The following is a 13,473-nucleotide window of genomic DNA, read 5'->3' on the forward strand; positions in this document are numbered from 1 at the left end:
TAGCCTGGGAACCTCTATATGCCACGGGAGCAGCCCTAGAAAAGGCAAAAAGACAAAAAAGACCAAAAAAAAAAAAACAAAAATAAAAACAAGCCTGAATAAAATCAGTAGAACCCACCAAGGAATGTCTTCAGGAAGTATACTTGCCTTCTCTAAATTATTTCCTTTACAGTGAACAAAAAGTTTCTCAAATAAAGGATAAAATGAAAATGTCTCAGGAAGTTACATAGTTACTTAAATTCATACTGAGGTCTAAATATAGATTCCTAAATAACCGATACCAAATTAAAAAAAAAAAGAGAGAAGTAAAAGTGGCATCAGGAAAATAGAAAGGCTTGAATGCCAAAGACACCTATTTCACAAATTTACCTAAAGCTGACTTAGAAACCAAACTCAAACTAAAAAAATTCTACCACTCTCCTGAATATTTCTCTCAAAAGGCTTTATTTACAATAAAATAGATGATACTCATTCAATGTAAACACAAAACAACTACAAATTACCCTTAGAAAGGTAAGGTCCATTCCACCAGGGGAAAAAAAAAAAAAAAAAAAGAGGTTTATAGAAAGTCAAAAGCATTTTAACCACACAAACTATATATAATTCACTTCAAATGAAGTACTGTCTTCCTAGAGCATTTTTTCCCCTCTTAAAATATCAACAAGGGAAATAAGCTCAGACACAATATCAAAAGTAGAGGCAGAAAAATTCTAGCTCCAGTATACATTATTATCCCTGACTAGAAAAAATACATTGTAATTGTCATTTGTAATCCCACAGGTAGGGATGGGAACCAACTTATCCTTGCAAATGATGTAACCATATAGTTAAAGCACTAGAGCCCAAAGGTAGGAAAAATAAAAATGTTTTAAAATAGGAAGAAAAATATGTTTAAGGAGACTATGTCCTCTGGCTTATTTGAGCACTGCTTGCTACCACAGGCATACCAATTCCATTAATGAATAATCATGAAAACATTACAAAGTTAAATGTGGCCTGGCCATTGTCATCTGATATGGTGGAGTCAAATAACTTAAGCAACTTAACATTTCTGAGTCTTAGTTTCCCCATCTGTAAATCAAGGATTAAAAAAATCTACTTCTAAGGGTTATCTTAAGGCATAATGAGATACTAGATATATTATAAATGGCAAATGGCTGGGCACATAGTAGATACTTATTATGTGCATCCTTGATAATGACTATTATTATATCTGATATTGTATGGTCTAATTTTACTGCTTGGAAAGAAAGAAACTCTGATCTGCTATTGGTAAATACAGGTAATCCTGCCTTGCTTATACAATCCTTTCTTTATATATTATTCAAAGAGCCACAAAACATCTCTCCCAACAATAACTTTATATACAAATGGTTTGAAGCTTGGGGCCTATGATTTTACAAGTTTTACCCATATGCTCCCTAAAAGGTAAACACAAATTAAAACACTATAGTGGTAGCAATAGCAAAAGTGGAAAAGAAGAATAAGTGGATGATGACTTTCACGGGTGACATGTCATAGACAGGACACAACAACAGACCTAAAATTCAAATAGATATATACGGATTTAGGGTCAACCCTTTCTTCTCACCAGGAGACAACAATGACTTCTCCAAACATTTCTTCCTAAAAGATTTGAAATCTTCTGCAAACAATCTATGTTTCCTGACAGTTAAATAGACTTCTGCAGTAAAGCAGTAAGTGGAAAAAAAAAAAAAAAATTCCACTAAGAAGACCAAAAAAGCAATAACTGGGGGGTGGGGGGAGATAGTATATATTCAGCAAACACACTTCTTGATTCCTTGTTTTGATTACCTATGAAATCAATCCCTATTTTTAAAAGGTATTTGAACTGATTAAAAAGTAGCCAGATATATTTTACAATTTAAAGTATTAGTGGCGATACTGACTACGGTTGTTTCTGGTATCAAGAACTCTGTCTGGATTTTATTGCAGCGAATACACAGGTACAGGGAAACCTCCCAGGTGGTCGCCTCAGCTCTACGTGGAGCTCACGTTACCACTTCTTAACATTCACCTAAGTGAGGCCTTTCTTACTACACATCACAAGTTATAGGTCAGCAGAAAAGAGAATGGTCCAACATATGCCGGTGAAGTAGGTGCATTTACTATTACTGCTTCAACCATTGCCTGTCTATCACCAGGAAACCAAGAAATCATTAATACGTCAAGGCCTATAAGAAATAAACGGACGCGACAATTTCCTTGAAGGTTCAGTGAAAACACCACCACCTTACAAGGCTCTGAAATGAAATAATGTATGGATCTATACAGATTTGGGCCCAACGGCCCAAGGTCACACCAGTGGCTATAAAACCCATGAAATAATGAGTTTCCTGCAGTTCAGGACAATCCTGACTAGGAATGGAGTCTGGATATGGGAACACTCGAGTCGAAGCTTTAAGGTGAACAACCCTAACCGAATGCAGCGGCTCCACCGGGAAGCCCGAAGCGTTTTGGGCAGTATTTCTTTCCATTCCCCAGTCTTCCCTTCCCTAGTCACCCCCAACACTCACATCTCCGGAGCCACTTCATCCAATGGTAGACGATGGTAGTGTGGTGTTTCTTGTTCTCTATACACCAAGACGACAAGCCTTGAATAGATTCCATGGTGTTAGTTACCGACTGGAATTTTCGATCCAACGAGGACTCCAGAGCCCCTGCTGAAGAGGCCGACGAGGAGGAGGCCTTACTGCTGCCTCCGCCGCCGCCGGCCGCCATCTTCCCAGTTTGCACAAGCGCTGCTGCTCCTCTGGCGGCCGCGGCGGCGGCGGCGGCGGCGGCGGGAGCCGGCAAAACAATCACTGCGAGTGCGTGAAAGCCGCAGGTGGGGAGGGAGGCCAGGGGGTGGAGATGGTGCACGCGCTAGGCTCTTCTGGAGGTAGGACGGGAGGACCAGCTGCTGGGCACGCTGGTGGCTCCTACACGTTGCAAGGAGGGGCTGCGGGTTTCGAAGGTTTATCAAAATTGTTCAAAGGATTGTGTTTAAACCAGTCAGTAATCTCGGAAGAAACGCAGAAAACACGTCCTGCAAAGCCTTTTCTAAACGCCTGGCCCAGAAATTAATGGTTTTATACTCTTCGGCTCTCAATGCTTAAGCCCCTTCCCCACACTCCTCTAAGAACGGGCGTTAATATCTTACAGTTAATACTACCCGACTGCCCCTTCAGCTGCAGAAATCTCTCTCCCCTTTAGGTCCTCTAACACAGGAAAGGCCCAAGGCTACCTAGTCAGGATTTTTTTTGCAACGCAATAGCAGCAAAGGGACAGCAACAGTATCGCGCACGCGCTGCTTGGCTCCGCCCCCCCGCTTCCTTCTCAACCTAGAAAGCGGAGGGAGGCGTGATGGCGGGGCAACCTGGCCAATCAAGGGAGAGGAACGAGAAGCGCGCGCAGAAGCCCACAAGCCCCAAGGGCTAAGGAGACACTCCGATTATTTGTGCGCCTGCGCAATAAGCCAGCGTGTAGCGGGTTGGGAGGAGAAACCTGGAGGGGAGGGTGAGGGAGTTGGTCAAACTAAGGAGAGGTTGGGGGAGGGGCTTCACCGCTCCACCCGGCGTTTTGCTTCCTAGCGAGGTCTCTCTCGGAGCAGTCCAGCTCACACAACAGGGCCGAGAAACTCCCACCGCTTAGCAGCCACTGTTACGTTCTGGCACCTGCAGCTACCGCCGCCGCCGCTGCTGGCAACTCCTTGGGGCATGGAACGCGACAAAGTACCTGGCAGCCATTTTGCCGTGTCTCAGACGATGCGCATGCGCCAGCTCCCTTGCGCCATTCACTACGCAGACTCCCAGACCGAGCAATATTTTACACTCTCCTTGGACAATACCATTTACAGCCACTTGACGTTGGATTATAGGGAAAGGAAGTAAATGAAGTGAAACGGAAAATTTCCCTGTAGAATTTGAGACGAGAAAAGAATAAAAGGCGAAGTAATCGCACCTTCACCAATTATGGTACAGTTTCATAACTGCATGAAACATAGTTTCCAAAAGACTTAGATATCTATTGTATTGATTAGCACAACCTAGATTAACCATGCCATCCCATTTTCCTATGTAAATCATCTGGACAGATTTGGAGGCTCCTGTGTTCCACTAAACACGTGTAATTATTGTATTTTAACTCTTTCACTCTCCCTAGTAGACTCAGGTTTCTTGAGGCGAGGAACCTGTTTTGTCAAGCTCAAATCTAGTATTTGTTAATTCAACAAAAAGTTGTCGAACGTCTTATGTCAAGTACAGTTTTAGACGTGGGGGAATACAGCAAAATGACAAAGTCCCTTCCCTCCAGGGCTTAGTGGCAGGAGACCATAAAAAATACATATATCAGGAAGTAATAATTTCTCTCAAGAAGCATGAAGCAGGGTAAGGGAGAGGAAGGGCACTGCACATATAACACTGTAAGAGAATGGGAGTGAGAGTTTGGTGATCAAGGATGGCTTCTGGTAGTAAGTGATACTTGATGTGAATGTTGAGAACAAGGCAACCAAGCAAATATGGGAAAGGGGGAAGAAAACATGGTGGCAGACAGAACAGCAAGTGTAAAGGACCTAATACAGGAATGTTTTGATACCTTAGAGGGAAAACAAGGAGGCCACTGTGGCTAGAGAAGAGTAAGAGAGGCGTCAAGTGGTAGAATATGAGATCTCAGAGATGAAGGAAAAGAGTTCACATAGACCCTGGAAGGCCACTGGAAGGACTTTGGCTTTTAACGTTGAGTTGGGGAGCAATTTTAAGCAGAGTGTTTTTAAGAAGAAAAGTTACATCGCATTCTTTTTAAAAGATCATGTTGGTTGTTGTGTGGAAAATAGATTTTGGGGAGTTCCCCGGAGCAGCAGAAATGAATCTGACTAGGAACCACGAGGTTGTTGTGTTCCTTCCCTGGCCTGGCTTAGTGGGTTAAGAATCTGGCTTTGGGAGTTCCCATCGTGGCTCAATGGTTAGTGAATCCGACTAGGAACCATGAGGTTGTGGGTTCGATCCCTGGCCTTGCTCAGTGGGTTAAGGATCCGGCGATGCCATGAGCTGTGGTGTAGGCTACAGACTTGGCTCAGATCCCGCGTTGCTGTAGCCACTGCTACAGCTACGATTAGACCCCTAGCCTGGGAACCTCCATATGCTGCGGAAGCGGCCCAAGAAATGACAAAAAGATAAAATAAAATAAATAAAAATAAAAGAATCTGGCTTTGCCATGAGCTGTGGTGTATGTGGCAGACGTGGCTCGGATCTGGTGTTGCTGTGGCTGTGGTGTAGGCCAGCAACTGTAGCTCTTATTAGACCCCCAGCCTGGGAACCTCCATATGCCTCGGGTGTGGCCCTGAAAATAAAAAAAAAAGGAAGTAGACTTTGGAGAGTTCCCGTCCTGGCACAGTGGTTAACGAATCTGACTAGGAGCCGTGAGGCTGAGGGTTCGGTCCCTGGCCTTGCACAGTGGGTTAAGGATCCAGCATTGCCATGAGCTGTGGTGTAGGTCCCAGTCGAGGCTTGGATCCCTTGTTGCTGTGGCTCTGGTGTAGGCGGGTAACTACAGCTCCGATTGGACCCCTAGCCTAGGAACCTCCATGTACTGCAGGAAGCGGCCCTAGAAAAAAGGCAAAAAGACAAAAAAAGAAAATAGACTTTGGAAGTTCCTGTTGTTGGTCAGTGGTAAGGAACCTGACTAGTATTTGTGAGGCTACAGGTCTGATCCCTGCCCTTACTCAGTGGGTTAAGGACCGGGCATTCCATGAGCTGTGGTGTATATCACAGACCCAGCTGGAATCTGGCATTGCTGTGGCTGTGGTGTAGGCCAGTAGCTACAGCTCCGATTCAACCCCTGCCTGGGAACTTCTATATGCCAGGGGTGTGGCCCTAAAAAAAAGAATTTTTAGTATATAGATGACCTTAAAGCCATGAAATGGATGAGGGTGCCCAGGAAGTGAGTGAGCTCATATAGAACAGAGGTCCAAGGACTGAGCCATAAGGAGTAACTTTCAAAGGAGATTGAAAAGGAATGACCAGTGAAGGAAAACCCAGGAAGTAATGTTCTGAAAGCCATATAATGAAATTTTGTCAAGAAGGAGAGAGTGGAGTTCCCACCATGGCTTAGCAGAAACAAATCTGACGAGCATCCATGCAATTTTGATCCCTGGCCTCGATTAGTGGGTTAAGGATCCGGCATTGCCATGAGCTATGGTGTAGGTCAAAGATGCAGCTTGGATCTGGAGTTGCTGTGGCTGTGGCATAGGCCAGCAGCTACAGCTCCAATTCTGCCTCTAGCTTGTGAACCTCCATGACCTATGAGTGCAGCCCTAAAAAGACAAAAAAGGAGAGAGTAATTGTGTCAGGTGTTGCTGTGTAGATTGGATAAAATGAGGACTGAGATAACCACTGGATCTGGCAAACATAGTAGTCATTAGTGATCTTGACAAGGGCTGTTTCCAGGAAGTTAAGTGATTGGAGAGGGTTCTAGAAAGAATGGGAGATGTGGAATTATCATGTATAGATCACTCCAGAAATCAAGAAACAAAATGGGGAGTTCCCTTGTGGTACAGCAGGTAAAGATCTGGCATTGTCACTGTACACCTCAGGTCACTGCTGTGGTTTGGATTTGATCACTGGCCACTAGCCAGGGAACTTCCACATGCCATGGATGTGGCTAAAAAAAAAAGGAGAGGAGAAATGGAGCTGAAGCTGAAGAGAAATGTGGGATAAAAGGGTCATTTCTTTTTTCCATGGTGGGAAATAATGTAGCTGATGCTAAAACTGATACAGGATAGAAAAGGGACAATTGCTGGATTGATTTCCTTGAATAGTTGAGAGAGGCTAGGATCAAGTAATAGGTCCACAGACAGTTCTTTTCTTGGAGCAAGAAGGTAGAGAATCTAGATAGCGATCCAGGTAGGTTGATAGATTTGTTGGTGAGAATGTGCAGAAATTCACTTCAATTGGTTCTCTTTTCTCATTGAAATAGCTTGGCACTGAAGTAGGTGCTAAGGAAGCACACTCAAAAAAAAAAAAAAAAAAAAACAAAAAAACAAAACACCAATGGTGAGCTCCCACTGGGGCTCAGCAGGTTACAAACCTGACTAGTATCCATGAGGATGTGAGTTCCATCCCTGGCTTCACTCAGTGGGTTAAGGATCTGGCGTCACAGTGAGCTGTGGTGTAGATCGCAGACCAAGTTTGGGTCCTGAGTTGTTGTGGCTGTGGCATAGTCTGGCAGCTGCAGCTCCAATTTGACCCCTGGCCCAGGAACTTCTGTATGCCACAGGCATAGCCCTAAAAAGAAAAAAACAAAAACAAAAACAAAAAATGCAGCTCAGATCTTGTGTTGCCATAGCTGTGGAATAGGCTGCAGCTATAGCTCTGATTCAATCCCTGACCTGGGAACTTCTATATGCCATAGGTGCAACCCTAAAAAGAATAATACTTAATCAGATCCTACTAAATTAATGGCTTGTTTCTTTGCCCATTGCTAGTTTTCTTACCTCCTTGTGTTAGCCAAATTTCCGTTTTTAGCCCGTCTCTCATCTTTCTGCCCCCCCCCCCTTTTTTTTTTGTCTTTTTGCCATTTCTTGGGCTGCTCCCACAGCATGTGGAGGTTCCCAGGCTAGGGGTCCAATTGGAGCTGTAGCCACCGGCCTATGCCACAGACACAGCAACTCGGGATCCGAGCCGCGTCTGCAACCTACACCACAGCTCATGGCAATGCCGGATCCTTAACCTACTGAGCAAAGCCAGGGATCGAACCCACAACCTCATGGTTCCTAGTTGGATTCCTTAACCACTGAGCCACGTCGGGAACTCCTTTTTCTGCTCATTATTGCCCAAAGATTAAATTTATCACCTGCATCTAGATTTACTCAAGTTGGATATCCTGGTTATCTTTGATTTGACCCCTTCCATCTAGTTATAAAATTCTGTAGACTTCTACCTAGAAATTCTTGCATGAATTCCCTTCCTTCCATTCCCCTTGCCCTCTCTTAAAGGTTATCATCACCATGTTAATAAATTATGTATCAACAGCATCACAGTCAGCTTCTTGGTCTGTCTTCTCAGCTTATATACATAATCAGACTAATCTTCTAGTAATCCTCTACTCAAAAAACAAAATAAGGAATTCCCGTCGTGGCGCAGTGGTTAACGAATCCAACTAGGAACCATGAGGTTGTGGGTTCGATCCCTGGCCTCGCTCAGTGGGTTAAGGATCCGGCGTTGCCGTGAGCTGTGGTGTAGGTTGCAGACATGGCTCGGATCCCGCGTCGCTGTGGCTCTGGCGTAGGCCGGCAGCTACAGCTCCAATTGGACCCCTAGCCTGGGAACCTCCATATGCTTCGGGAGCGGCTCAAGAAATAGCAAAAAAAGACTAAATAAATAAATAAATAAAACCAAAAAACTTGTTCCTTGTTATCAACAAAGTAAAAGCACTACCTTTTAAGACCCTCCACAACTGTTCCAATCTAACTTCCCATTATTTTTCTTTACTTTTTTTTTTTTTTTTTTTTTTTGGTCTTTCTGCCTTTTCTAGGGCCACTCCCGTGGCATCTGGAGGTTCCCAGGCTAGGAATCTATCGGAGCTGTAGCCACTGGCCTATGCCACAGCCACAGCAACGCCAGATCCAAGCTGCATCTGTGACCTACACCACAGCTCACAGCAATGCTGGATCCTCAACCCAATGAGCAAAGCAAGGCCAGGGATCGAACCTGCAACTCATGGTTCCTAGTCAGATTCTTTAACCACTGCGCCATGACGGAAACTCCTAACTTACCATTATTATCTCCAGTGCCTTTCCTCCATTGGTCCATGGTCTCCAAACTGTTACTTTTCCTTAAATACATTTTGTAATTTTCTATTTGTAGTTAATTCTGCCTAAAATGTCTTCTCTTACCAAAATTCTACCCATCTTTCAGAGCTGTCTTAAATTGCCTCTTGCATACAAATTTCCCTGATCATTTCAACTGGATGAAATTTCTCTTTTGTACAGTAGAATTTTCTGCCCTGAATAAAATTATTTGTATTATCTAACCTACTAGTATTGTGATGAATAACATGCATAATCACCCTGATTGCAAAACAGTGTTAACTATAATTGTTGTAACCAAAAATAATTATTTAGTGCCTATGTTCTAATGATACTGCCATCATTTCCTGAAATTTATCAAGTTAAGACACATATAGGGAGGAAAAATCAGTCCAATTACTTTTTTTTTTTTTTGTCTTTTTGAGGGCTGTACCAGCAGCATATGGAGGTTCCCAGGCTAGGGGCCTAATTGGAGCTGTAGCCGCCAGCCTACGCCACAGCCACAGCAACACCAGATCAGAGTCGCGTTTGCAACCTACACCACAGCTCATGGCCACACCAGATCCTTAACCCACTGAGTGAGGCCAGGGATCAAACACACAACCTCATGGTTCCTAGTCAGATTCGTTTCCACTGTGCCACTACGGGAACTCCTCCAATTACTTTGTATTCACATTTTTCTTTTCTTTTTTCTTTTTGAGCCTGCATCTGCATGTAAGTTCCTGGGCCAGGAACTGAATCAGAGTTGCAGATATGGGCTATGCCACAGCTTTTGGCAATGCTGAATCCTTGGATCCTCAACCCACTGTGGCCTGGGAATGAACCTGCCTCCTCATGGATGCTAATTGGGTTCTTAACCCACTGGGCCACAATGGGAAACTCCTATATTCACATTTTTCAACAAATAAAGCTATTCTCTACCTTGATTATCTCACTTTATTCCCTATCACAAATTCCAAGTGACTTTTAAAATTCCAGAACTCTATAGAGGATAAGTAACTGCCATTAACTAAATATATACATAACTTGAAACAGATTATGAAAGAAATTACTAAAGTTCACAAGATATCTTAAGTGATAACAGTATCCCAAATAGGAACTATTCTGAGACCAACCGTCATTTGAAAGAACACACTTTTCCCTACCACCTATTTCACAAATGAAGCAGCATATGTTTCAAGTAAGTTTGGGCTCCAGTCAAACAAAGCTGGGTTAAAATTAAACCCTACCACTTACTAGCCACAACCTTGGGGCAAATTACTTACTCTAAGCCTCATATTCCTCATTTCTAAAGTCTACTTTCCTGGAGTTCCCGTTGTGGCGGAGGTTAATGAATCCGACTAGGAACCATGAGGTTTCGGGGTTGATCCCTGGCCTTGCTCAATGGGTTAAGGATCCAGTGTTCCTGTGAGCTGTGGTGTAGGTCGAAGACGCTACTCGGATCCCAAGTTGCTGTGGCTCTGGTGTAGGCTGGTGGCTACAGCTCCGATTGGACCCCTAGCCTGGGAACCTCCATGTTCCACGGGAGCAGCCCTAGAAAAGGCAAAAAGACAAAATAAATAAATAAATAAATAAAATAAAATCCACTTATAAACTTGTTCTGATAAAGGAGGCAATGCTTATTGAACATGATGGTCAATACTGTATAGGATCAGGAAAATTTAAGTTACCCTAGGAGGTGGATCAAGAAAGATATTGCTGGAGTTCCTGTTGGGGCTCATTGGTAATGAATCTGAGTAGCATCCATGAAGGTGCAGGTTCCACCCCTAGCCTTGTTCAGTAAGCTGAGGATCCGGTATTGCCATGAGCTGTGGTGTAGACCACAGACGGTTCAGATTCTTGTTGCTGTGGCTGTGACATGGGCAGGCAGTTGCAGCTCTGATTCAACTCCTAGCCTGGGAACTTTCATATATCACAGGTGAGGCCCTAGAAAGACAGAAAAAAAAAATATTGCTGCAATTTATGTCAAAGAATATTCTGCCCCTATGTTTTCCTCTAAGAGTTTTATAGTATCCAGTTTTATGTTTAGATCTTTAATCCATTTTGATTTATTTTTGTGCATGGTATTAGTGTTCTAATTTCATTCTTTTACATGTAGAGGTCCAGTTTTCCCAGTACCATTTTTTGAAGAGGCTGTCTTGTCTTCATTGTATATTCTTGCCTCCTTTGTCACAGATTTACCATAGGTGGGCAGGTTTTCTGGGCTTTCTATGCCGTTCCACTGATCTTTATTTCTGTTTTTGTGCCAGTACCATACTTTTTTGGTGACTGTAGCTTTATAGTAAAGTCCTAAGTCAGGAAGCCTGTTTCCTCCAGCTCTGTTTTTCTTTCTCAATATTGCTTTGGCCATTTGAGGTCTTTTGTGCTACCACACAAAATCAGGATTTTTTTTTTTTTTTTAAGGCAGCACCCTTGGCATATGGAGGTTCTCAGACTAGGGTTCAAATCAGAGCTAGAGCCCTGGCCTACACTACAACCACAGCAATGCGGGAGCCAAGCAGAGTTTGTGACCTACACCACAGCTCATGGCAACACCAATTATTTAACCCACTGAGTGAGGCCACGGATCAAAACTTCGTCCTCATGGATGCTAGTCAGATTTGTTTCTGCTGAGCCACAATGGGAACTTCAAATGCCACAGGTGTGGCCAAAAACAAAAGGCTTATTAATAAATAAAAAACCTGGGGAGTGGGGGGATGCGCTGGGGGTTTGGGATGGAGATGCTATAAAATTGGATTGTTATGATTGTTGTACAACTATAAATGTAATAAAATTCATAGAGTAATTAAAAAAAAGTTACCCAGTCAAAACAAAAACAAAAACAAAAACAGGAGTTCCCGTCGTGGCTCAGTGGTTAACGAATCCAACTAGGAACCATGAGGTTGCGGGTTCCATCCCCAGCCTTGCTCAGTGGATTAAGGATATGCATTGCCGTGAGCTGTGGTGTAGATTGCAGACGAGGCTCCGATCCTGCATTGCTGTGGCTCTGGCATAGGCTGGTGGCTATAGCTCCGATTAGACCCCTAGCCTGGGAACCTCTATATGCCGAAGGAGTGGCCCTAGAAAAGGCAAAAAGACAAAAAACCAAAACAACAACAAAAACAAACAAAAAAACTTATTCAAGATAACAAGGATTAAGTCTCGTTATGAGTACTTTTTTTTTTTGTCTTTTGTCTTTTAGGGCAGCATCCTTGGCATGTGGAGGTTCCCAGGCTAGGGGACAAGTCAGAGCTGTAACTGCCAGCCTATGCCACAGCCACAGTGACGGGCAATTCAGGATCTGAGCCATGTCTGCAACCTACACCACAGATCATGGCAACGCTGTATCTTTAAGCCAAAGAGCTAGGCCAGGGATCAAACCCACGTCCTCATGAATACTAGTCAAGTTCATTAACTATTGAGCCATGATGGAAACTCCTCATTATGAGTACCTTATAGTGAACAATAATATATATATATACTCCTTTTAGGTCTTATTCAAACAATACATTTTTGAAGTTGTGTATAAATTATTTATACACGTTTGTAATAAATCCTTTCATATAAGCAAAAACACTTCTTTTTTTCTGTCTTTTTAGGGCCACACCCATGAAACGTGGAAGTTCCCAGGCAAGGGGTCAAATTAGAGCTGCAGCTGCCAGCCTACACCACAGCTGCAGAAACACCAGATTTGAACTGTGTCTGCAAACTACATGGCTCACAGCAATGCTGAATCCTTAACCCACTGAGTGAGGCCAGGGATTGATCCCTCATCCTCATGGATACTAGTCAGGTTCATTACAGCTGAGCCAAAACAGGAACTCCCAAAAGCACTTATTTCTGACAACGAAGTTTTTTCCTACATTTGTTTAATCAAGAGAATGAGTTCAGGGAGTTCCTCCCCTGGCTCAGTGGTAGCAAAACCGACTAGCGTCCATGAGAAGGCATGTTTGATCTCTGGCCTTGGTCAGTGGGTTAAGGATCCAGTGCTGCCATGAGCTTCAAAGACACAGCTTGGATCTGGTGTGGCTGTAGTACAGGCCAGCAGCTACAGCTCCGATTCACCCGCTGGCCTGGGAACTTCCATATGCTGCGAGTGCAGCCCTAAAAAGACAGGAAAAAAAAAAAAAAAAAAAAAAAAAAAGAGTTCAGGAAGTTCCTGTTGTGGCTCAGTGGTAATAAGCACGACTGATATCCATGAGGAGGAAGCTTTAATCCCTGGCCCTGGTCAGCGGGTTAAGGATCCAGCGTTGCCATGAGCTGCAGTGTAGGTTGCAGACTCGCCTTGGATCCCCGCTTGCTATGGCTGTGGTGTATGTAGGCTGGCAGCTGTAGTTCCAATGGTTCCCTAGCCTGGGAACTTCCACATGCCACAGGTATTGCCCTATAATGCAACAGCAGAAAAAGGAAAATGAGTTCAGTTTTCTGCTTCCAAGTTTCAGAGATAAAAGCTTTCTAAAGATTTCTTTCTGCTCTAGGAACTGGCAATGTCATTTGTCTGGGTTATAGTTTGCTTATCTGTAAAAAAGGGAGTTTTTAGGGTTTTTTTTTTTTTTTTTTTTACTAGTTTTTCCTTAAGGCCTTTTGTAGTCTCTTGTCTCTTTTCACCTTTTTATCCTAGTACTCCCTAATACTGCATTAAAATTAGAACTTTAACTAGGACCTGAAACAACTTTTTAAAAAGGGCT

At 43.4% G+C, this 13,473-nt stretch overlaps 1 protein-coding gene across 17 annotated transcripts in view; it reads right to left on the reverse strand.

The window, feature by feature from the left end:
• The window catches only part of RPRD2 (regulation of nuclear pre-mRNA domain containing 2), a 96,947-nt gene extending 93,672 nt beyond the window's left edge, over window positions 1-3,275 (reverse strand). For all 17 annotated transcript variants that reach the window (XM_085022929.1, XM_085022926.1, XM_085022925.1 and 14 more), the window contains exon 1: window positions 2,538-3,275. In XM_085022929.1, the coding sequence (XP_084879055.1) occupies window positions 2,538-2,742 (205 nt within the window). In that variant the 5' untranslated portion in view covers window positions 2,743-3,275. The remainder of the gene's footprint in view (window positions 1-2,537) is intronic.
• Window positions 3,276-13,473: the final 10,198 nt, after the last annotated feature.

This window comes from Sus scrofa, chromosome 4, assembly GCF_054392235.1.
Source record: "Sus scrofa isolate SSC_HxYL_T2T_F1_AM1 chromosome 4, Sscrofa_HxYL_maternal_Yorkshire_Landrace_v2.0, whole genome shotgun sequence".
NCBI lineage: Eukaryota > Metazoa > Chordata > Mammalia > Artiodactyla > Suidae > Sus > Sus scrofa.